The 25,121-nt window shown below is 48.5% G+C and overlaps 1 protein-coding gene across 2 annotated transcripts; it reads right to left on the reverse strand.

Annotated features, from left to right (window-relative positions):
- Positions 1-4,554: 4,554 nt before the first annotated feature.
- Positions 4,555-24,670, reverse strand: nr2f1 (nuclear receptor subfamily 2 group F member 1). Of its 2 annotated transcripts, none has more exons than XM_016990943.2 (3): positions 24,223-24,670; positions 18,282-18,809; positions 4,555-9,934 (listed from the first exon to the last, which is right to left on the reverse strand). In XM_016990943.2, the coding sequence occupies exons 1-3, from the start codon at positions 24,668-24,670 to the stop codon at positions 9,654-9,656; spliced, it is 1,257 nt and encodes a 418-aa protein (XP_016846432.2). In that variant the 3' UTR covers positions 4,555-9,653. The 2 variants fall into 2 exon arrangements, with proteins under 2 accessions (XP_016846432.2, XP_008101253.1); XM_008103046.3 differs by lacking the exon at positions 24,223-24,670 and adding an exon at positions 20,473-24,090.
- Between the last annotated feature and the right edge of the window lie 451 nt (positions 24,671-25,121).

A 25,121-nucleotide genomic window follows, 5' to 3' on the forward strand; every position in this document is an offset into this window, starting at 1 on the left:
GGAAGAGGCCTCGTGGGCCATCCAGTCCAACCCCCTGCCAAGAAGACAGATGGCCATCCAGCCTCTGCTTAAAAGCCTCCAAAGAAGGAGCCTCCACTACACTCCAGAGCAGAGAGTTCCACTGCTGAACAGCTCTCATAGTTAGGAAGTTCTTCCTAATGTTCAGGTGGAATCTCCTTTCCTGTAGTTTGAAGCTGTTGTTCCACATCCTAGTCTCCAGGGCAGCAGAAAACAAGCTTGCTCCCTCCTCCCTATGACTTCCCCTCACACCTTTATACAGGGCCCTCATCATGTCTCCTCTCAGCCTTCTCTCCTGCAGGCTAAAAATGCCCAGCTCTTTAAGCCGCTCCTCATAGGACTTGTTTTCCAGGCCCTTGATCATTTGAGTCGCCCTCCTCTGGACAGATTCCAGCTGGTCAACATCTCCCTTCAATTGCGGTGCCCAGAATTGGACACAGTGTGATGCCAGGTGTGGTCTGACCAAGGCAGAATAGAGGGGTAGCATGACTTCCCTGGATCTAGACCGGGCATGGGCAAACTTCGGTCCTCCAGGTGTTTTGGACTTCAACTCCCGCGATTCCTCAGCTTAAGCGGCTGAGGGGGGAAAGGAAAGGGCCCGAGGCTGTTAGGAATCCCGGGAGTTGAAGTCCAAAACACCTGGAGGGCCGAAGTTTGCCCATGCCTGGTCTAGACACTATACTCCTATTTATGCAGGCCAAAATCCCACTGGCTTTTTAAGCTTCTGCGTCACATTTATTTATTATTTATTTACAGTATTTATATTCCGCTCTTCTCACCCCGAAGGGGACTCAGGGCGGATTACAATGAACACATATATGGCAAACATTCAATGCCAACAGACAAACAACAAACATTGCTGTAGTTTCGCTTCACCTTGCAAAACTACAACTCCCATGTTTCCCTAGCTATTAAAGTGGTGTCGAACTGCATTTATTCTAGAGTCTAGAGTTTTCCTTGCCCTTACAAAAATTCACGGGGTCACCATATATAGTATATGGACTCCATAGGAAGAAAGCCGGGGCCAGAAAAATCCCTTTTTCCTCTATCTCTTCTAACCCTTGGAACAGATCTGGACGGCTTCAGCGGCGGCTTGGAATAAAAGTCGGCCGAAAGCGGGTGGGAGGGGGATGGGGAGGGGGCGGCTGGTGCTCTTTGGTTGGGGGGGGGGGTCTGTCTTTGCGTAGGCAGCCGGAGAAGCCGGTGTCTCTCTTCGACAGCGCAAGACAAAAGGAGGAGAGGCCTAGTGGTGAGCTGGATATCTCTGTTAGTTGTCAGCTCAGGTCGAGGGGCCGGCCAGGAATGCTAATCAGCCCCGGAGGAGGGGGAGGGGAGGGGGAGGGAGGGGAGACTGCCCATCTCGCAGCAGAGTCACGTCATCCCCCCCCCCCCAGTCTCCCCACCTAATCATTCCAGTGACGTCTCTCAAGCCCAGGCTTGGCTTTGAGCATCCCCACCCGGCAAGCCCTCTGTTAGCCACACAAGGCCTTCAAGATCTGCAAGAGAGGAAGACAGCCTCGCTTGGAAAGAAATCCTTTTTTAAATCCTCCTTTTCCTATCCTATCTCTTGAAAAGGTCTTGGATTGGGTTGTGCCTTTAATGCCATCCCCGTTTACTTGGGTGCAAATCCCACTCAATAAAGTGTGTGTGAGAGTGCTTTCTTCTACATAGACATAGGGATCGGTTTGTTTTGTTTTGTCATGTGTGCAAGGTCACCTTTTTTATTTGTGGGGGTGGTTTAAAACTGGATTCACAAGTGTTGACGAAGACTTTCATGGCCAGAATCACTGGGTTGCTGTGAGTTTTCTGGGGTGTATGGCTATGTTCCAGAAGCATTCTCCCCTGACGTTTTGCCCACATCTATGGCAGACATCCTTAGAGGTTATGAGGTATATTGGTAACTAGGCAAGTGGAGTTTATATATCTGTGGAAGTTATAGGGTGGGAGAAAGAACTATTGCCTGTTGGAGGCAAGTGTGAATGCTGCAATTAATCACTTTGATTAGCACTGAAAAGCCTTGCAGCTTCCAGGCCTGGCTGATTCCTGCCTGGGGGAATCCTTTGTTGGGAGGTGTTAGCTGGCCCCGATTGATTTATGTATGGAATTCCCCCCTTTTTTAGTGTTGCTTTTTATTTACTGATTTACTTATAAAAATTTTTAAAATACTGGTAGCCAGATTTTGTGCATTTTCATGGTTTCTTCCTTTCTGTTGAAATTGTCCCCATGCTTGTGGATTTCGATGGCTTCTCTGTGTAGCCTGACATGGTGGCTGTTAGAGTGGTCCAGCATTTCTGTCTTCTCAAATAATATGCTGTGTCCCGGCTGGTTCAGTAGTATATTCACAAGGCACCCGGGCAGAGGTGACAGCCCCTAATTTCCCCCATAGATCTGAACCTCTTCGGTCTTCCTCTGTCAACGCACACAAAACACAGAGGCTTTTTCTAAGCAGAGGGATCGATCGCTGACCTCAAGGTTTGTCCGGCGCCTTATTTATCTGGACGAGGAATGATATTATCAGCCTTAAACGTTCTCTACAGCAAACGTCTTCCTAAATCGACACACACACAAGGCTCGCTGGCGGAGAGAGAGGCACCTCTCTCGCCTTCGAGAACTTCTCATTGCCGCCTCCTTCTCCTGATCCTTTGGTTAAAGAAACAACAAAAACAAAACAAAACCCTGCTCTCTTTGGTTTCCGCGGGGTTGGGGGGGGGGGGGGGTCAGCCATCCAGGAGGTGCAAATATACCTGATACACACACACACACACACACACACACACACACACGGGTTCGTTTCAAAGGCTACATTATCCTTATTTTGCAGAATGGGGGGTGGAGGGGTGTGTGTGAGAGGAGATCCAATTTCCCACTCTCCTCGCTGTTAATTGCTTTCTTTCCTGGCAATTATATTTATAAACCGATTTGCGCCTTTCTATGTTACGGCTTTGTGTTTCTAATGGAAACCACGTGGGGGGAGGAGAGCAGAGCAGAGAAAAGAAGAGAAGAGACCTTCTCCTCCTCCTCCTCTTCTCCTCCCGTAAAACGCATTTTGTCCCTTTGCAGGTGCCCAGCCCACCGAAGCAGAGGAAACTGCTGAATTGGGTGGTGTTGGCTTTAGGGAGAGGCTGGTTTGGGGGCATGGGGCTCTTTCCCTGACCCAGGAACACCGCCTGGTCTAGAAACATGGCCCAGAGTAGACTTGCAAGGGCATCGAACCAAACAGGGAGGCCACAGGTTGGAGAGGTCTTTATTCTGGAAGGATGGGGGCATCTCCTCCTCTCTCCCACCTCTCTCTCTCTCTCTTTGCCCCTTCTTTCAACAGGTGGCCGCACCTTGCCAGATACACCATAGATCTCTCTCCTCTCTAGGCTGCGAGGGCTACAAATCTCCCTAGATTCCCGGGATGGTGGTCCCTGCCACTTCTTGGGAGTCCAGTTTGATGCCACTTATGCAGAAGCCCCCGGAATCCAGCCCAAAATAAGCTCTTCCTTGCTAGGGAAGGCAGGGATATTTACTCTTGTGTAAAGATACTTTAGCTAGGGACGTGGAAGACTTTCAGCCAAACCCTTCGGCTTGATTCGGATCAAGGACTAAACGTCCAAGGCCCCTTCCACACTGAATAAAATCCCACATTTTCTGCTTTGATCTGGAATAGTGTGGACTCGGATATCCCAGTTCAAAGCAGATATTGTGGGGTTTTCTGCCTGAAATGGCTGTATGGAAGGGCCCCAAGTGAGAAAAGGAAAGGGGGGAACTGGACTGTCTCTCAAGGAAAACAGCCCCAGATCTTTCGGCCTCTTTCCCTGGAAAATCCTCCTTTCTCCTTCCTTCCTCTCCAGCTGTTTTCTGCCCCTTCTTTCTTCTTTGGGAGGGAATGGAGTGTGTGGGGAGGTTAATCCCGGAGCCTTCAAGGACTTTCCTCGCCCTTTTCCTTTAAAGCAACAGCCCAACTTTGAAAACGGATTCGCTGACAAGTAAGGATAATAAATGGGGTGCGCTTTCAGATAGATATCTCAGACGTGAAATCGCGCCCAGCTGGTTGTGTAAGCAAACAAATCGGTCCATGTTCGAGGCTCTCGACTCGCGGCTGGATGAATAGGACGCGACAGAGGCAAATGGCTCTTTAACTCATTTTTGAATCCCTCTCCGGGGCTGCCCGAGTCGGAGGAGGAGAGCCCAGGGACGGGGTCGATCCGGAGCCAGGCCAGTCCACGGGAGTTTGAAGGGTGGATCCTGCCTCTCCTGCAGCTCCTTCTCTCTGCCCCACATTGGGCCTGGTCCCCAATGAGCCCAAAACCTCCAGCAAAGCCTCCCAAATGAGAAGGGCCGACTGCTCGTCCTTTCTTTCGCCTGGAAACCCTTTTTAGACACACAAAACTGGAACCCAAGGGCATATAGGCACACACATTTCTATACCGCTCTTCATTTCTTTTGCTTTTCTTTTCTTTTTAAAAAAATCGCCAAGCGGTTTACAAAGCTGAATACAATCGATCTACTTATCTGCCGATAAGGTGCATTGTAAATATATGTATAAATAAATAATGGAACCTAGTAATTTATTGTATACAATAAATACTGCCTCCCATTAACACCGGGAAGGGATGGGTTCCTCCCTCCCCAACTCTTTCCATTTACATTCAGATTGTTGGCAGCAAGACTGATGATGACACAGGTGGAAGGAGAATATATTTCAGTACCCTTAAACAACAACAGCAACAACAAGAACAACAACAACAACAAAAAGAGATGTGTATTCCCTGCCTCTGCAAAAAGCAGAATGGAGGGCCGAGGAAGGCGAAGGCGGATTCGTGGAGAAGCTCAACGCTCTTTTTTCGCCATATTGTTAAATATTATTTAATATTATTTAATATTATTCAATGTTATTATTTAATATTAAATAATATTAAATAATATTAAATATTATTAAATGATATTTATTTAATAATATTAAATAATATTAAAGATAAAGAACACCTCAGTCTCAAGCCACCGACCAGCAAGACTTTCCTTTCAGAGAAATCATTTGCTTCAGAATATAGAGCTCGTTCCGAAAGGTCTGCTCATTACTGGAAGGCGTTGGTGTCACAGCCTGCCTGTCTGCCTGTCTGTCTGCCTGGCCCTCCAGATTTGCGAGGCGGAGAAGGGGTGGGTTAATCCTTGGGGAGCTCTGCCTTACAACTCCCCCGTTTGTCCTTTTCCACATTTCCAAAAGCAGTTTGAAACTACAACACTTCCCAACCACTTCAAAGAAACTTACAGCTCTTCCCCTTACCAAGAACGTTTTGCCTGCCAAAAAAAAATGTAGGGGAGGGGGGACCCTTTGACTTCAGTATGAAACATCTTTTTTGTTATTTAATAGGAGAAAATTATGCCAAAAGGACTTTAGATTGAAGCGCCGAGGAGGTCTATTTCCTTCAAGGAAGTCAAGGAAACTCAAATTCGCCTTTCACCAAAGAGAACAGTCTGCAGTTTCAAAGTTTTTCAATAGTCATAATTTGTGTTATTGACACTTGCAGTTGAAAGAATTATAATTCTCAATTTACCCTTGATGAGGAAAGGATTATAATATTGATCTCTCCCCGGAATATTTTCCCATGAAATATATTTATTAACAGCCCCTTTTCTGATGTTAAGCATGACTCGACAAAGTCTCTCTCTCACAGAAACACACACCCCGCGTCCCTCCGTGGAGCAGTGCCTGAAACTAATTCTGGACCAAAGAAAGACACTCCTTTGGTCACAAACTCGCTAAGACTTTCTTCACAACACTACTTCATAGCCCAGTCCTGAACACTTTGCATGGAAAGTATTGATGAAGACGACTTCCATTAAAAGTATTCATAGTCTAGTGGCAGCCCACAGTCCCTTGTCTTGGAGAAAGAGACTAAGTCTACAAGCCAAGTCCATCTGCAATATTCTGTTACAAAACTCTGTGATAAATCTATTAACAACCTAACGACAAACAAAATGTCCACAGTCTCATTAGCTACAATTGCTTTGTCTCAGTTTTGTATCAGTCCCTTTGAATTTCTTTAGCTGTTGGGTGATTCATCTGGAGATTTACTTGCACATAAGTTTCCTTATTGGAAAGGTCGGATTAGCGTCAGTAATAGCCACAATATTGCAATATTCTCTCCTTATCTAATATCTCAGGGTTCCCACAATTCTCAGGACTTCACCCAAGGGTGGCACCAAAAGTTGGTTGAACTATACACTGTGGGATAAGAAAAGGAGAAGAAACTGTTTGCTTCCTATGACTTCGCCTTTTCCAAAGTTGTGTGAGACATTAAGGCCTGACCAAATTTCTCAGAGGCCTGTGGCTGCAACAAAAGGAGGAACACCACTCCCTATAAAAATCAGAGATCAAATAAGTGACCTTTTGATATCCTATGCGAAAGACTTTACCATCCAGCACCCTCCTTCCCTACAGAGGGCCAATGGATTCTCACGCGGGTCGCTGACCTTGCTAAAGGAAAGGGTAGAAAAAATCAGGAAGAAATACTTGGTTTTTTGGAACAATCGCTAGGAGGAGAAGAGACTGAGTCATCAAACGTTTACTGAGGGGGTCTAACGCCCTCCTTTCCCTTTTGAGCGCTCAAGGGCTGAGATCAAGTACCAGCTGAAAAAAGAAACAAAACCAACACCAACACTCTTCCTTAAAACAAACTCAGGAGGCAGAGAGAAAGGGTGAGCTTTGCAGAGCTCATCAGAAAAGTTTGATGACAGAAGAAAATCCCCTTAGGCCTCCTTTCCTACAAGTTTTTCTGGACTCTATTCTATATTTTTCCAATAGTGTTAATTTGTATTATTGACACCTGCCGTTGAAGGAATTATAATTCTGGATTTACCCTTGATGGGGAAAGGATGCTTTTTGGGAGGGTGGGGAAGATGGGCGTCCATTTCTGAAGGATATTCAGAAATTGACTACAGGGACTGCCTATTCAAGGTTTGTCTGGTCTGAAAGGCCAGCATTGCCCAAACCAGAGAAACCAAGGGCAGTGGCAGTAGCTTGGCGTGGTTCTCCCAAGACCAGATCCTTCCTGAACGTGGGCATCTTGAAAGTCTTGGACCTGGCAGCGGAGGTTATCTGACTGTGAATGGCCACTATGTGGAAATATATTTATCTCTCTTTTCCCATCTCCTGCAAGTAGAATATTAAAAACCACCCCAAGTGAGTTGGATGGAAGGATCTTGTTAATGCAAACCAGAGAGAGGGAGATCGGGAGGGGTAGAAAAACCCTAGAGAGCACAGACACCAAATTAACTGGGAAAGTGCTGCCTCTTCTTCCTCTCGAAATCTCTGCCTGGTTCTTGGAAATGTTTGGAGGGCTACTAGAGAGAGAGTTGAGGGGGGAGAGAGCTGGAGGAAGAGGAGGAGGGAGTTAGGAGGGGGACACGGATGTTATTTTTAAAGATCCAGGCTTTATTAATACGTTAAGGAAGGGCTCCCTTGGCAGTGTGTGTTCTTACAGCTCCGTCTCAGATCCTATAAAATATTAACGTGGTGAAAGCTGTTGCAGAGATCTGGAGCGACCGGCTCCAAGGAGTGGGGAAGTCTCTTTGCCTTCAAAAGGGGCTCCTCTCTGGGTAGGGAGGGAATTGGGGGGAGATGGGTTTTGAAGGGGAAAATACAATATGAGAATTCAAGAGAGAGACTACACACCAGTGTCTTTGGATGGGTACACATAATCCAAGTGAGTCTCAGTCTTTCTTTCTTGCAGTAGGTGGCCCTTGTGGTCTCTTCTGGATCTATGATTCAATGATTTCTCCTTCCCCATGTCTCATTCTCGTTCCCCAACTGGCTGCCCGTATTTACAACTACCTGTACTACACATTCAGCCCTCACTGTCTCCTAGGGACAGCATGTCAAGAGCATTTACCCTGAGAGGATATTCCCTGACTCTTGCCATCTACAAGGAAGCCACACAACTGGCCCAGTTAGAACCCAAATCTCAAATCATGGACCATCGCAAGAGATAAACCAGGGTTGCATGTTTTCATGATTGATATTGTGGCTTCTATCAGGCGACCAGGCCTTTGTGTGTCTATGGAAGGGAAAGCAAAATAGATACATCTCATCTGAAAAGAAAAGAAACAATAAGGAGGAGCTAAACTAGTGATAATTCCACCAAAGACATTTGTTTTCCAGGTTATGCCTGGAAAAAAATATCATTGGAAAAAAATGACCCACAGACTGAGATTTCTTTCTGGTTTTGTCAGGCTCACCAAACTCACAGAGACCAGATACCTTGGAAATGCTAAGCTAGATTTGCCCAACCCCTGCCAACAACCTAGTCAATGTATTTGTTGAAACTCTGGCAGGAACTACACAAACTTGGTATGGGTTTGGAGTTTAACTCTCCCCTCCTCGCCTTTGCAAACCTAAGATGTAGGTCTGCCTCAAGGAACAAGAACACATGGCCTGGCCTGGGATTGGGTTGTTTTTGTTGTGTTGCTGTTTTGTGTTTCTTTTGTTGTTGTTGCTCAATGCTTTTATTATTTTTTGTTTAAATTCTCACTTCAATTTTAATTCTTGAAGAACAGCTTCGACAACATATATCGCACTCATTATAAGAAGCAAAGGGTTATATCAAAAATGATTAGTATAGAATCACAGGAAGCCTGGTTTGGAACCAGAAAAAAATAATACAAAACAGATATAGATACATACACACAGAACAATTCCTTGTTTTTTTTAATAATTATTTTGGAAAATGTTATTTCCCCCCAATTTTCTGGTTGTGTTTTCTTGTGGTTTTTTTGTCTTTTCCTTTACCCTCCCCCTCCTTTCTCTCTCTCCTTTTTTCCTCTCTTTTATGCGCATACGATGTTTTAAATTTTTACAAAAAAAGTGAAAATAAAGACTAATATTTTACAAAATGAAGAAGAACAATGTTCGTGGTCAGTGCGTGCCTGTGGGTCCCTCTCCCTTGGCCCGCCCCTCAGAGTCATGTCGGCTCCACTTGCTGACATTTCTACTCTTCTCGTTTGTTTCTCCTGTTTTAAAACTGTGGGGTTGCTTGGGTTGGCTGTACAGAGACGCTTCTCCACCTCAGTCCGTCATAAATCCAAGAAAATCCATTCTAGGTGTCTTCTTTTTTGGGGGGGCAGGAAGTAGAAGAGGAGGAGGAAGAAGAGGAGAGGGGCACACGGTGCGAGCTGGGGAGAGGGGGCAGAAGGAGAGGCAAATCCCTTCCGGTGCGAGCTGGGGAGAGGGGGCAGAAGGAGAGGCAAATCCCTTCCGTCCTTTCCTCTCTTATTGTTTGTCCCGAAGCATTCAAAGTTTGCTCCCCAGTCCCAGCGGTCCTGGTTGGTTGCCTTCCTTCCACAAGCAAGAGCTGTCTGTCCGTGGCTCCGTCGCCCAAAGGAAGAGGTCGAAGGAAGGCTCTGAGGCGAGTCCTTGCCCTTCAGGGCCCCTCCCGCTCGCCTGTGTGCCTCCACCCCCCCTCCCCAAAGGCGGTTTGGGCTGCTCCTGCTTGAACCGTGGCTGGAGGAACTGCCTTCTCTTCCTTCTCTTTCTTTCCTTCTCTTTCTTTCTTTCTTTCTTTCTTTCTTTCTTTCTTTCTTTCTTTCTTTCTTTCTTTCTTTCTTTCTCTCTGGGGGGCTTCTAGGCGCCGGGAGGCCACGAGGCGGGCGCTCTAGGAGCACTGGATGGACATGTAAGGCCAGTTGAAGCTGCTGCCGGAGAGCAGCATGTCTCGGATGAGCGTCTCGATGGGGGTTTTACCTACCAAGCGGACGAAGAAGAGCTGCTCGATGACCGAGGAGGAGACGGTGCGCAGCGAAGGCAGCCGCAGGAGCAGCTTCCCGAAGCGGCTGGGCTGGTTCGGGTACTGGCTCCGCACGTACTCCTCCAGCGCGCACTGGGACTTCTCCTGCAGGCTCTCGATGTGCGCCGCGTCCGACAGGCCACACGCGTCTGGAACCCGGATCAGGAAGCGGGGAGAAGAAAGGGGGAGGGGGGGCGACACGGTTAGCGAGTGGGGGCCACGCCAAGGAGGAGCATCCCCCGCCTCTCCCTCCAACACCATCCACAGCCATCAGGCAGCAGGAGCAGCAGCAGCCTTCGCCGCGACCCCAGGCGCCCCCTCCACCCGCGCGTTCGCGCTCTCTTTGTGTCGCTCTCTCTCTCCCTCTCCCTTCGCCTCGCAAATATAAATAATGGAAGACGCGGAAAAGGCAGGCAGTCGGGAGAGGGACCAGGGAGCCATCTTTCCCAGCCAAACCTCAGGAAGGGGATACCCTTCGACACCCTCCTCTTCCCCCCAGAGCAGTATCCTATTGTTATCCTTTTCTGGGCATACAAACAAACACCAACCACCTCAAGCACGACTCAGAGACAGCTGTGGGGGTTTCTGCTTCTCCCCAATCCAACACACACCTCAGGAAGGGGACACCCTCCTCTTCTCCTCAGTTGCATCCTAGAGCAGCACCCAATTGTTATTCTTTTCTGGGCATGCAAACGAACACCACCTCAAGCACCGACTCAGAACCAGCCATGGGGCTTCTGCTTCGCCCCAGTCCAACACACACCATGCCTCCCCTTATTCCTGTCCTCTCCCCATACAAACCTACATCCAAACCTCAGGAAGGGGACATCCTTGGACACCCTCCTCTTCCCCTCAGTTGTATCCTAGAGCAGCACCCTATTGTTATCCCTTTTCTGGGCATGCAAACAAACACCACCTCAAGGCTTCCCGTGGGAGCTTCTGCTTCGCCTCAGTCGTCCATACACCATGTCCTCCCTCCTTCCCTTTCCAGCCAAACCTCAGGAAGGGGACACCCTTGGATACCCTCATCTTCCTCCCAGTTATAGCCTAGAGCAGCATCCTATTGTTATCCCTTTTCTGGGCATGCAAACAAACACCACCACAAGCCAGCCTGTGGGGGCTTCTGCTTCGCCCCAGTCCAACACACACCATGTCCACATGGCTCTTCCCGTCCTCTCCCCTTTCCCTTCCCTGCCCCCTCGACCCCACGTCCGCTCCAAGGGGGAAAGAAAGGGCTTCGGGGTGGAAAGGATCGAGGGAGGGAGGAATGGGGCCAAGCCTCGGCCCCACGCGCGCGCCTCGCCTCGCCTCGTGTGCAGAAAAGCAGCTCCGAGCCAGGCGGGGATTTGGAGCCGCTCGCTCGCACGAACGTCTCCCGGTTCCATTTCCGAGAGGGAGAGAGAGAGAGAATAACAGAGAAAGAGAGAGACGCTGAGAGAGGGAGAGAGAGAGAGAGTCAGGGAGGGAGAGAGGGAGGGAGGGAGGGAAGGCCCTGCTTTGTCTCGGGGAGATCTCGGCGATCGAGTAATTGAAAATGGGTCACATCTCTGTAAGCTGTATAATCATGGCCAGGAAGATGGCTCAGTGCTCTCCGCTTCCCTCCCTCCCTTTCTGCCCCCCCTCCCTTCCCCTCCACCAGCCCCAAAGCCTGGGCTAAGCCGGCGTCTGCAGCTGCTCTCGCTCGGCCGCTCGCACGCACAAAGCTGCGCCTCCGCCGCCTCCTCCTCCTCCTCTTTCTGGGGTGGCTTTAGGGCCAGGGCTGCCTTGCTTTGGCAAAGAAGGAGCCAGGGGTCCCCTCTATCTAAGCCAGGAGTCCCCTCTATCTGAGAGACCCCGACTCTATCTCAGTGTGTGTGGAAGCGCCACATTGCATGTTGTGTCTTTATCCTTTAACCCAGGGATTCTCCTCCCTCCCTTCCTCCATCCCTGGAATGAATCCAATCAAAATCCAAATACAGCCCCATCAAGAGAAGAGGGAACCCCACATCTAACCAGGGAGAGGAAAGAGAATAAAAATCCCCCCTCCTTTCCTTCCCTTCCCTCCGCTTTCCCAACCCGTGGCCTGTATTCTGCTATTAATAATAAATATCTCCAAACACCCGGATCACAAGCCGAGCAGGCGGCGTTGGAGCAGATCAAAGGCAGCCTCGGCTAATATCTGGAGCGGGATCTGCATTAATGGCGGGGTAAATGGGCCCCGAAAGGACGCGGGTGTCAAAGGATTCAAAAGCGGGTGAAAGATGTCTAGGCAGAGGCGTGGGAGCATCTTCTATCTGCCTGTTCGCTTTGGAAATAGGCAGGGTTGGATCTACGCTGAGAAACAAGGCAGTTTGAATTGAATAGACCAGGCATGGGGAAACTTGGGCCCTCCAAGTGTTTTGGACTTCAACTCCCACCATTCCTAACAGCCTCGGGCCCCTTCAGCTTAAGCGGCTGAGGGGGAAAAGGAAAGGGCCTGAGGCTGTTAGGAATGGTGGGAGTTGAAGTCCAAAACACCTGGAGGGAGGGCTCAAGTTTCCCCATGCCTAGTGTAGATCCATATGATGCAAGGCAGTTCAAACTGCATGGTTTGGGTGTACACTGACCATATCATACAGTGCAGCCAGAGAGACAAATAAAACAAAATGTTGGGAGGCTGAGGAGCTTTGGGTTCCCTCAATGGCGAGGCCCCTTTCTTTCCTGTCCAGGCCGCTGCTTCTTCTCCTGACCTCGGCGCCCAGAGACCCCGACTAAGCCATAATTCAGGCGCTTGGGAGGGAGAGACCCCCGTGACCCCGGCCATGGACTAAGCAGTGCTTAGATCTACAATTACCCGCAGCCGACTGTTGGGCTAATCCAGACTTTGGCCTTAAACGCCGGGATCATGGGCAACCTCTGAAGGCGGCGGAGTGGTGTGTGTGTGTGTGTGGGGGGGGGGGGGGGTCATGTCTGGGCGAAGGAAGGGAGGAAGGGAGGAAACAGGTTGCCATACACCTGCCCCATAACTGCAGAAGACCACCCAACACTTGGAGAAACCCTCGCCAGAGGAGAAGGAGAGTCTCCTCCAATCCTCACAGCCCTCTTTGCCACCAAGCTTGATTTCAGCCCATTGGAAAGGGCTTTTCAGGTCACTCCAGGGCCAAGCCGGGTGAAGAGAAGGCCTCTCTGCCTCCTCCGGGGATATTTTGCAGGGAGAGGGCTCCAAGGGATCTATCCTTCACTTTGATTGCCATGGGAATTGTAATGTGGTGAGACATCAGTACTATTTGATAGAGAAATCCATGCAGACCTTGTAAAACTACAGCTCCTAGATAGTAATAGCATTGAGCCATGGCAGTCAAAGTGATAGTAAACTGCATTCATTTTACAGTGTTGATGTGTAATGCAAGCTATGATTGCCTAGGTGGCCTCTATTTAAACTCATGTGAACCATGATTACTACTACTACTATTGTTATTATTATCATTGCTATCCTGCTTTTCTCCCAATATAGGGTCTCAAGCCGGCTAACAAAAATATCACACAATTCAAATGCATTAAAATATAAATATAAACAATTTAAAACTACGAAATCCTCCGTGTCATCTCTCAGGCAGGATCTACACAGCCAAAAGATGCAATTTGAAATACAGTGTAGAATTGCATTGTCTGGCAGTGTAGATCCAACTTGATTCAACACATATCTTTAACAAGCCCCCCCCCCCCTCACTTCAGTCCAGGTACACAAAATTCAGGTTTTATGGGGCCTCTCTGAAACTAGGAAACCCCTCTCACTTCAAGCATGCTTCCATCCAAACAAAATCAGACCTCACAACATCTAAGGATGCCTGCCATAGATGTGGGCGAAAGGTCAGGAGGGAATGCTTCTGGAACATGGCCATACAGCCCGGAAAACCCACAGCCACCCAAAATCCGAGGTGTTTAATCCTCGAATTGAATGAGGGGAAGGGGATGCTTTCAACACGTTTTTCCTAACAGGAAGATCTGAAAATTAATTAAACAATCTGTGCTATCTGAACGATTAGCTGAGTGAAGGAATAGACTCAAGGAAGAAAGCAACTTCTACCCAACCTTCTGTTAATTTGCATCTAGGCGAAGATGTTGCGGGGGGGGGGGGGAGGTTTGAGGCTGGGAAGTGTGCTTGTGTGCCTCTGCGTGTGGGGGAATTAGGTGGAAATTGTGCGTGTCCCACTTTTTAAGATTGGCCATATTTTCTCCCTGCAGTCATTATTTCTCCATTTCTCTTCCTCCTGTCTATGGCAAAAGGAATGATGTAAATAAATAATCATTACTGTTGAACAGAAGCCGACCTGGGCTTTTTTTGTACTACAGGGAGTATATTTCATGTAACGCATCCAGGAGAGTTTAGTGCTCAGAAAATATAGATGTAATCAGCGCGCATATAACGAGAAATCAAAGTTCGTAAGGCCCGGAAGAGAGATTGATGGAGCTGATCTTATCTCACTTGATCCTTCCTCTGGAAATTTTAATATATCAAAGTTGGGGAAGCACAGGGAGGGGGCAGAAATTAGAAAAGCATTCTTTTTATTTAAAAATTGTGTTTGCATATCCTTGTGAGGAGCCAATAAGCCAGGACTCCTTTCAAGGCCCTGTTGGCTCCTGAGACCGACTCTCGGCTGGTGTGGATGATGAAAAATAATATCCTGAGTTTAAAGCGGGGATGAAATGTGGGGAGATGATATGCCAGAGCAACTTCCGAGCCTGCTTAAGCCTTTATCTCTCCTCTTAAAGGACACTGATAGGGAAACAACTCTCCCTTCAGGTTATGGGCCGGGCCTGCCTCGGGGATCATCTCCATCCACCAGAGTTTGCTTCAAAAAGTTGGGTGACTTGGTGAAAGAATCACCATAAATTAACTTCTGGTTAGCACTCAAAACAAGACTAGGCCCAAATGGAAATGGTTGCAGATACGAAAGGCAGAGAGATGCTGAGAGAGAAAGGCAAAGGCCTATCATCCTGTTTTTTCGGCTAGGACTCCTTTCCTCTCCCTTCCTAAATAATGGAAAATATTGGGTTGCTGTATGGCCATGTTCCAGAGCATTATCTTCCGGGCCATCTAACACCTCCCAACAAAGGATTCCCCCAGGCAGGATTCAGCCAGGCCTTGAAGCTGCAAGGCCTTTCAATGCCAATCAATGTGACTAATTGCAGCATTCACACTTGCCTCCAACAGTCAAGAGTTCTTTTTTTTCTCCCACCCTGGGCCTTCCACAGATAAATAAACCCCACTTGCTTAGTTTCCAATATACCTCACAACTTCTGAGGATGCCTGCCATAAATGTGGACGAAAACTCACAACAACCCAGAGAATCCGGCCATGAAAGCCTTCGACAACACAATGGAAAATATTATTTCTTTCTCACTCCCATGTTGTTGATGGTGAATTTCTGTTTTTTTAAGTGTCAGGAAAGTCCATGGTGTAAATAATATCTATCTATCTTGAGATAGGGAAGGTTGGTTGATCCAATCCCTGAGCTCGGATTTAGGAAAAGAGGGAGAAACCTGTCTCCTTTTTTTGGAGTGGGTGTTATGGAGGCCAGGCCTTTTTGCAGGGCTTTTGGGCGGCTTTCTAGAAGACTTTGGCCTCCGAAAGCCGCAATTTCTGGAAAAAACAAAGCTGGGCCCAGCTACCCTCGCCCTTTGGCCAGTTTAGCTCTGACTCCCGTTCTTCTTTCTCCCCCACAAATGAATACAGGGTGGAAGAGAAAGCAGGGGGACCTTCCCAGTTCAATCACCCTGAAAAATGCCACCAGAGTCTCTTTTCTGTCTGTGGTGGAGATGAAGGGGGGAGGAGATGGACGAGGGAAGAAGCCAAAGGAGCGAAAGGAAGATGAAACGCATCCCGGTGGCTGTTCCACAAATCTCCCCATTTGTTTTAAGCTCTGCCCTTGATCCTCTGCAAAGAAAGGGACCGTGCCCCCCTTTTCCTTCCCTGGCTGGGCCTGCATTTGCAGCCAGAGGAACCGGGGGGCAGTCTCCCTCCACGCTTCCCCAGCTCCCCCAGTTTCCCCAGATCCAGGCCTCGCAGGGAGACTTCCTTCCCCGCCAGAAACAACACATTAGCCCGTGTTCAAGTCGAGATTAATATTACATTGGCTGCTGGGCTGCAGTGTAAATCCTATTCTTCAGGCGAGAAACGTGGAAGGATTCGCCTTCCTCCCAAGCAAAGCCTCAAGCAAAGCGCGTGGGGCGGGTGGGCTGTTTCCCCCAAAGCTTTGTGTGTCTCCTGGGCCCACATATATATATTTTTTGCCTACGTTTGGAGCCCTGAAGGAAAGGGGCCTGCCTTTTGCAAAAACAAAGCGGGGAGGTGTTTTGTTTTTCTGGAAAGGTGTTAAAGCCACACATCCACACCCGTCCACTGTGGCAAAGGCCACCTCGGAACCTCCTTATCTTTGCTTCTGGTCCCTTTGATGCTTCTAGGTGCCCCCCACCCTTTCAAAAACACCAAATAAAGGGCGCTTTGTGCGCTTCTGGGCTCCAGCCGGAGCGCTTCAAAGGCGACGCTAATGCACCCGCCTGCAAAGTTAATTTGAACCATCTATCATAAGCAAAATTGCTAACATGCCCGTTACCCCCGCCTACCTTTAATTTGATATTTTGCAGGCAATCTGTTACATTTCCCAGGATTTGCCTGCCTTTGCCTTGTTTTGTTTGTTTGTTTAAAAGATAGATAGATAGATAGAAAGATAGGAAAAAAGGGGATGAAACAGCGTCTTCAGGTTGGTTGTTCTCGCCCTCTCCTCTCTCTTCCTCTCCCCCTTTTAATAAGGAGGAAGGAGTCCTATTTTTGGCACTCGAATCAATTTTAATGAGCCTCCCTAACCGCAGCAACTGCAAATATTAATGGTTTCCGATAAGGGAGGGGGAGAAATCAGGCAGCAATAAAAGCGGGATTATTTATGATTTATTTGTGCGCCTGCCTGCCTTATTTGAACAAGATCTGTAGGAAAGCCCTTCCAGCCAAGCCTTAAACCTCCTTTCTTCTCTCTCCGACACAAACGCAACCGGCAACCAGCAAAAGGTGTGCAAGGAAGGGAGATTTCCCAATCAAAACACAGAGAGAGGAGCCAGGAGCTGGAGCCCAAACAATGCGGAGCCAAAGGCCACCATCTCTGACTACAAGGTGTCCCTGGAAGGGGTGCCAATTTCACCCGAGGCCTACAGGAAGCGACGCCAGCTACATCCGCCAGAAAGGCAAGGCAAGGGTTTGAGTGTTTTCTCTCTCTCTCTCTCTCTCTCTCTCTCTCTCTTTCTCCCCCCCCCCCCCCCCCGCCCAGGGCCTTCCTGCGGGGAAAGACTACGTGTGAGTGCGACTGGGAGGAAGTGGGCCCTCCTGGAAGGTCCCAGAAGGAATTCTCTCTCCCGGGAGAGAAAGGATCTCCCTCCCTGAGGCTGCATCTGGAGGAAGACGCCGAGGAGGAGGAGAAGGTGCACCACTTGGAGGACCGCGAGGAAGGGAGATGGAGGAAGAGCCTGGTTTCTGAGTCAAGGGGCCCGAAATGGAAAGAGGAGGGACATGGGGTCTTTCTTCTCCAAAGGACCAAGTGAGAGTGTGACTACGAGGCAGTGGTTCTCCCTGAAAGATCTATTGGGTTTCATCCCTGAATTGCACAAGTCTCTTGTGTCATCAAGTTTCCAGTCATCAATGAGTAGCTAGGCTAGAGATAGGGTCAAGCTGTGGGATTCCTTTCCCCACATTCCTATGCATGTTTTCCCAAAAAGGGGTTTGCCTTTCCTCCTTCTGCTAGCCACTGTCTCCCCCCCTTTGATGATGTAGCAATAGAATTATATGAGGCAATTTCCTGTTAAAAGTTTTATTGCTTTTAGAAGGCCATGCTGCCCTTCCCCATTGTCTTCTGTTTTCTATCTACCTGTGAGGATGCACATTTTACCTCTCTCTAGGCAAAATGTAGCTGCATGAACTTTTTTTTTACTTCTTTAGAAGATGAGGCTTAGATAGTTCCAAGATCTTTTCTATCAAGAATGTATTTTTTCCTTCAATAAATATTTTTTGAACCTAAAGTTCAGACTCTGCAATCCTAAAACATTCTGAGGAATGGAAGCATATCCTAGCTCACCTCACATAAGTTTCTGCTGGTTATGAAGTTCACTTCTGGTACTCTGCTGTATTTATGGCGGAATTATCCCAACTGAGTGTTATTTTGAATCTAACAGCTCAGATTCGCCAACAAGATCCTACAAGGAATTCTCGAGGAGTGGCTGCATGGTTTCCGAGGCCCCATCTACACTGCCCATTGAATGCACTTTCCGAAGTGGTTTGGCCTGGGATCAGTTTGAGGCCCGGGTGGCAATGACACAAACCAAGCCTGAGGAGGGCTTTCTTTGGTGCCACTTTTGTGGGAGTTTGGCCTGCACTAGATGGGGACAAAGTAGACCTCCTGGGGAGAAGTAAGGATGCCCGGGGAGAGGTTGTTGCAGCCTCGCATCGTCCCCTCTCTCTCCCCCCCCCCGCCCCCATGTCCCTGGACTGACCTGAGGTGAAGAGGACGATGGCTTTGAGGCAGCTGTACTCGGCGGAGTCGACGTGCAGCGCCTTGAGCTTCTCCACCTGCTCCTGGAAGATGCGGATGTGGTCCATGAAGGCCACCACGCGGTCGGCGGACATGGGCGAGGCGTGGAGGCCGGCGGCGGCCAGGAGCGGGGCCACGTGCAGCGGCATGGAGCACTGGGCGGCGTTGAGCACGAAGAGCTCGCTCCAGGTGAGGCGCAGCAGGGCCACCTGGTCGGTGATCTGCAGGTCCGGGAAGAAGGGGATGTTGCGCGCCCACTCGACGGCGCTGAAGAGCAGCCGCGCCGCCAGCTCGCAGATGTTCTCGATGCCCATGATGTTGTTGGGCTGCATGCACTGGCTCCCGTAGCGCGACGTCGGGTAGGGCTCGGCCCGCAGCAGCAGCGAGATGTAGCCCGACAGGTAGCAGTGCCCATTCAGCGGGTCGCCGTTGGTCAGCGCGTACTGGCCCGGGTTCGGCTGGCTCGGAGGCATCCTGCCTCGCTGAACCGCTGACGGGAAGAGGGAGAGAGAGAGAACAGGAGAGGAAATGTGCATCTAGCCGCCGGCGCCAAACCCAGCGCCCGAAGGAGCCCGCTCCACGCGGGAGGAGACACGCGCGGGCAGGCAGGCAGGCAGGCACACCGACACAGACACACGCACGCAGCCCGGCTCTCGCGCAAGGCAAGCGGGCCCGTTCCCCATCCATCCCCCGGGCAGGGCTGTGCGAGTGCCTAACCCGGCTGCCTTCCCCTCTCTGAGGATAATAATAATAAGAAGAAGAGTGCAAGCTCCCCCCTTCCCGTGGCATCGCTGTGCAAGGGGGACACCAGGCCCTCTGGCAAGGCTGCCCTTCCTTCTCTTTTGATAATGATAACAATAATAATACAAGCTGCCCCCTTCCCATGGCATGGCTGTGCATTTAAGGACACGGAGACCCTCTCGCAAGGCTGCCTTCCTTCTCTGAGAATACCAAGACCACTACTACTAATAATAACATAAGTTCCCCTCTTTCCATTGGCATGGTTGTGCAAGTGGAGACACAAGGACCCTCATGAAGGCTACCCTTCCTTCTCTGAATATAATAATAATAGTAATAATAATAATAAACACAAGCTTCCCCCTTCCCACACCATTGTTGTGCAAATGAAGACAGGGAGACCCTCTTGAAGGCTACCCAATAATAATAATAATAATAATAATAATAATAATAATAATAATAATAATAATAATAATATAAGCTTCTCCCTTCCCATTGGCATGGTTGTGCAAGTGGAGACACGCAGACCTTCCTTAAGGATACGGAGACATTCCTGTAGTTATCCCTTCCTAATAATAATAATAATAATAATAATAATAATAATAATAATAATAATAATAATAATATCCTCCATTCCCATGATATGGTTGTGCGAGTGGGGACACCGAGACCCTCTTACAAGGCTGCCTTCCTTCTCTGATAATAATAATAATAATAATAATACAAGCTTCTCCCTTCCCGTTAGTATGGTTGTGCAAATGGAGACGCGGAGACCCTCCCTTCTTTGAAAATAAAATAATAATAATAATAATAATAATAATAATAATAATAATAATAATAGCTTCCTCTTTACCATAGCATTGGTGTGCAAGTGAAGACGAGGTGACCCTTTTGAAGACTACTTAATAATAATAATAATAATAATAATAATAATAATAATAATAATAATAAAAGTTTCTCCTTTCCCTTGGCATTGCTGTGCAAGTGGAGACGCGGAGATCCTCCTGAAGACTGCATTTCCTTCAATAATAATAATAATAATAATAATAATAATAATAATAATAATAAAAAGCTTCCCCCTTCCCATAGCATTGTTGCTGAAGTGGAGACAGGGAGACCCTCTTGAAAGCTTAATAATAATAATAATAATAATAATCTTCTCCCTTCCCATGGCATTGCTGTGCCAGTGCGGACATGGCTGCCCTTCCTTATCTTTTGAAAATAATAATAATAATAATAATGATAATGATAATAATAATATAAGCTTCTCCCTTCCCATGGCATTGCTGTGCAAGTGGAGACACGAAGACCCTCTTGCAAGACTGCCCTCCCTTCCATAATAATAATAATAATAATAATAATAATAATAATAATAATAATAAAGCAAGGCCAAAAATCCAAAACAGAGCCCCCACCTCCAAGCTGCTTTCCAGAGAGCCAGAAATCCATGGCCATAGCCTCCAGCCTCCAAGTTGTGGCAATTTCCGAGAGGCCCCTTTCCTCCGGAGATCGGCGGCTCTTATTTACCAGCCGGAGTCTCTCTGGCCAAAAGGCTTGCAGGCGTTATTTGGGGAGGGAGGGGTGCGGTGCAGGGGGGGGGGGGCTGCCTTCCTTCCTTCCTTTCTTCCTTCCTTCTTGCTCCTCGCCTGCTCTCGCTGCCGAAACAGCCAGGTCCCAGTCCAGCCACCCTTCTGTCTATACAGGCATGGCGCTGCAATTTTTCAATGGAGTTGTCCTGCCTGGGAAGGGCAGGAGGCACTCGAGAACCGCATTTGTTCTTAAAGGGTTAGGGTTTTTTTTCCTTTAAAAAATAAAATAAACTTCTGGGTTTCCAAAAAGGCAAAACGTGAGTGGCAAGGAGCGAAGGATAATCTTCCCCTATGCAGTTGCAGATGCAAAGGGAGGAGAGGGAGAAAAACAACAACAACCCACTGCCTGGGCCAGTCGAAGCACAGGTTTGCAACTGCACAACACACACAGGGTGTGGGGATTTATGTGCGGATTCATTAACCACCCCGACCCCAAACCGAAGCGTGCTTGGAGTTCCCAAAACTGGGCAAAGTCTTTCTCTTATTTTAACTTATTCAGCGCCAGTGGTTCAAGCTCATGGCATGTAAACAAAGGCAACTTAATGCGTGAGGGTGACCACTGAGAGTGTTTCCAACGCCTGGAAAAATTAATACCCCCTATTTCATAGGAAAAGCTATTCCCTACAATGTTTCCTGTTGCTAAGGGAGGGGGGTGTTCTAATATTCCCATCGACCTGTCAGAATCAGTCCCTCTTTTCTCCCCTCTCCTTGCAAAGTAATACTTTCTGACCTGACACCGAGGTGCTTCGATTAAATGAACAAACAGTTCAAAGACGGTGACAATAACATCTCATCTTTCCCACCTTTCTGCATTTGTTTTTGTCTCTATCGATGTTTCCCTCCAAAACCCCCATCCCGCCACCAATTCTAAAAATAAAGTAGTCAATGGGAATTTTTAAAAAAATCCCACACAGACATTTTTATTTTCCTAGTGGCAACAGGGATAAGGAGGGTATTTCGAAAGGTCCCAGTTCCTCTCCACTGCACAACATGATTTGGATCATTTGCCTCTTAGGTATCTTTATCCATGAATGTTCACCATCCATCAGCCAAATAGATTGAAGGAGGAAGTGGATGAAGGACACCATACAGCCACACATACATACACACAACATGGCAGCACAATCTCACCACAAGGAAAACAATAATAAAATAAAAACATTACAAATATATATATATATCGACCAATAAAAACCCTTATTATGGGAAGAATGGGGAAAAGAGGCTTTCTAACATTGGAAGAAGTGTTCGCTTTGTTTTCACGTTCCAGAAGCAAAGTATGTGCTAAATAATAATAATAATAATAATAATAATAATAATAATAATAATAATAATAATAATAATAAGGAGCTGTGGTGTTGTTTGCAATTGGGATGGGGCATTTAAAGAGGCGATGGCAAAAGAAAACGAGCAGCATGAGCATGCGAAAGGTGGCGGTGGTTGGTGGAAAATGGCAGGACTAGAAAAGCACTCCTCGTTCACAAACTTTCCTTTGAAAGCACGAGGGAGTCAAAACAAGGCCGCTGGATCTTGAGGGAAAGAAGGGGGGAGGCTAGCAGATGGAGGGGGTGCAAGAAAGCAGCCATACAAGCAGCAGAAGTTGCACTCACCCTACAATATTTATGCCCTCCCCTCTGCATACATACATATATCCCTTTCATTTTCCAAAGCTGCTTTGGGAGAATGGGGGAAAGGAAAGAGGTTGCTAGATGTGTGTCTAGAAGTGTTGTGATTCCCACCACCTTCCCTCCCTATTCTTTTAATAAATGATAATAATAAAAACAAGAGAAGGGGGAAGCCAGTGCTCTGCCTCGGAATATTGATAGGGCCTGGGTAATTTTTCATAACATTTGCTGGCAACTCACTCTCTCTCTCTCTCTCTCTCTCTCTCTCTCTCTCTCTAACCAACCCCCCTTGCACTTCATTTCCAAGCCAACAAAAGGGAGAGTCACCTAGGTCAAGAACACAGAGCCGGGGCTTAAGGAGCCGTGGCTTGTTTACTAGAGGAATCATTACTTGTTCAGAGGTGGTCATAATAATTAATAGCAAGCAACATAAAAGTGGTGATGGTGGGGGTGATTTTCAGAGGAACGGGGGGAGTGGGTGAAGGTGTGTGTGAGTGGAGGAATCATGATGGCAAAAATCATAATTAATAGCCATGCAAAATGTGGTGTCTTTTCTAAGGAGTGAAGGGATGTGTGTGAGAGTGATTGAGTGGAGGAATCATGACTTATTTAGTGGAGGCAATCCTTGTTCAGTGGTCGCCATAATAATTAACAGCAACATCAAGATGGTGATGGTGAGAGTGATTTTCCTAAGAAGAGAGCAAGGTAAGGGGTGTCTATGTGAGAGAGGAATCATTACATCTTTAGTGGGCACCGTAATAGTTGAGAGCAACATCAGGTGATTTTTCTAAAGAGGAAAAGTGGATGAAGGGGTGTGTGAGGGAGAGTGGAGGGACCATGACTTTGTTCAGTAGAGAAATTAGGACTTGTTCAATGGTGATCATAATAATAGCAATATCAGGGTGGTGATAGTGAGAAGGGTTTTTCCAAGAAGGGAAGGAAGGTGTGTAAAGGGGAGTGGAGGAACCATGACTTTGTTTAGTGGAGGAATTATGATGACTTGTTCAGTGGAGTATTATTCCTCCTTCAATAGTCATAGCTCACAGCACTATCAAGATGTGTTGTCGAAGGCTTTCAGGCTTTCATAACCGGAATCACTGGGTTGCTGTGAATTTTACTGGGCTGTATGGTTCCAGAAGCATTCTCTCCTAACCTTTCGCCCACATCTATGTCAGGCATCCTCAGAGTTGTGAGGTCTATTGAAAACTAGGCAAATGGGGTTTGTTTATATATCTGTGGAAGGTATAGGGTGGGAGAAAGAACTCTTGTCTGTTGGAGGCAAGTGTAAATGCTGCAATCAATCACCTTGATTAGCATTAAAAAGCCTTACAGTTTCAAGGCCTGGTTGATTTCTGTCTGGGGGAATCCTTTGTTGGCCCTGATTATTTCATGTCTGGAATTCCCCTGTTTTGAGAGTGATGTTCTTTATTTACTCTCCTGATTTTAGAGGGTTAAAAAAATTATTGGTAGCCAGATTTTGTTCATTTTCACGAACAATATATTGGAAACAAGATAGCTTCCCAACAAACCCCATAACCTCTGAGGGTGCCTGCCATAGATGTGGGCGAAGCGTCAGGAAAGAATGCTTCTGGAAGATGGCCATACAACCCGGAAAACTCATATCAACCCACTGTCAAAGATGGTGAGGGTGAGTTTTCTAAGGAGGGAAAGCGGGCGTTGTGTTGTGGGGAGAGTGAAGGAGTTATTCTTCCTTCAGTAGTCCTAGTACGATCGAGATGGTGAGGGATGAGTTTTCTAAGGAGGGAAGGAAGCGGGAGTTGTGTTGTGGGGAGAGTGAAGGGGTTTCGAGGCGAGGGGGACCCCCACCCCCTTCTTTCTTTCCTTCCCTCCCCCCTCTGCCTTCTCTCCCTCCCTCCCTCCCCCTCCCGCACCACACATACCACAAAGCCGTAGGAGCAAGGAGAGAATATAGGGAAGAAATCATATTCACCTTCCCGCCTCATGCCCACTTTGAGGCACTTCTTGAGGCGGCAGTATTGGCACTGGTTGCGGTGGTGCTGGTCGATGGGACAGTTCCGGTTGGCGCGGCAAGTGTACGTTAAGTTCCTGCGGACGCTCCGCTTGAAGAAACTTTTGCAGCCTTCGCAGGTGAACTGCCCGTAGTGCTTCCCGCTGGACTTGTCCCCGCAGACCACGCACTCGATGTGCTGCTGCTGCTGGCCCTGCTGTCCTTGGCCTTGCCCGGAGCCCTGCTGGGGCTGGCCCTTGTCTCCCGGCGTGGAGGGCGCGCCCGGCTGGTTGGGGGTCTGGGGCGTGTGGGGCGCCGCCGAGGCCCCTTGCTGCTGCGGGTCCCGCCCGGGCTGGGCCCCCGCTCCCGCCGGGCCGCCCCCGGCCACCTCCTCCTGCGCATCTCGCCAGCTGCTAACTACCATTGCCATATCTCGGGCCCACGGAGGGAGGAGGCAAGGAAAACAAGACCGGGTGGGGGTGGGATTATGATTCGGGGGGTTTGCTTGCCTTCCTCGCTTCCTTCCTTCTTCGCTTCCTTCCTTCCTTCCTTCCTGCCGGGGAAGAGGGGGTGGGGAGAGGAGGGGGCCGGGTGGGGGAGGGGTTTTGGGGGGCTGGAGGAGGAGGGCTCCCTTTCCTGCCTCGGTGGAGGGATGGGTGGGGGGCAGAGGCCAAGATGGGGGCTCCTCTCGCTGCTGCTCCTGCTCCTTCCTCCTTCTACTCGCTGCTTCTCCCTCCGCCGCGCTCTTTCTGCTCCTTTGCCCTGCCCTGCCCCCGCCTGCCCTCCTTCCTCCCTTCCTTCCTTCCTCCCTTCTCCCTTCCCTCCTTCTTCAAAAAAAAAAAGGGGGGCGACGCTTTCGAGGCAGGGGGCAGAATCACAGA

This window comes from Anolis carolinensis, chromosome 2 (assembly GCF_035594765.1).
Source record: "Anolis carolinensis isolate JA03-04 chromosome 2, rAnoCar3.1.pri, whole genome shotgun sequence".
Lineage (NCBI taxonomy): Eukaryota > Metazoa > Chordata > Lepidosauria > Squamata > Dactyloidae > Anolis > Anolis carolinensis.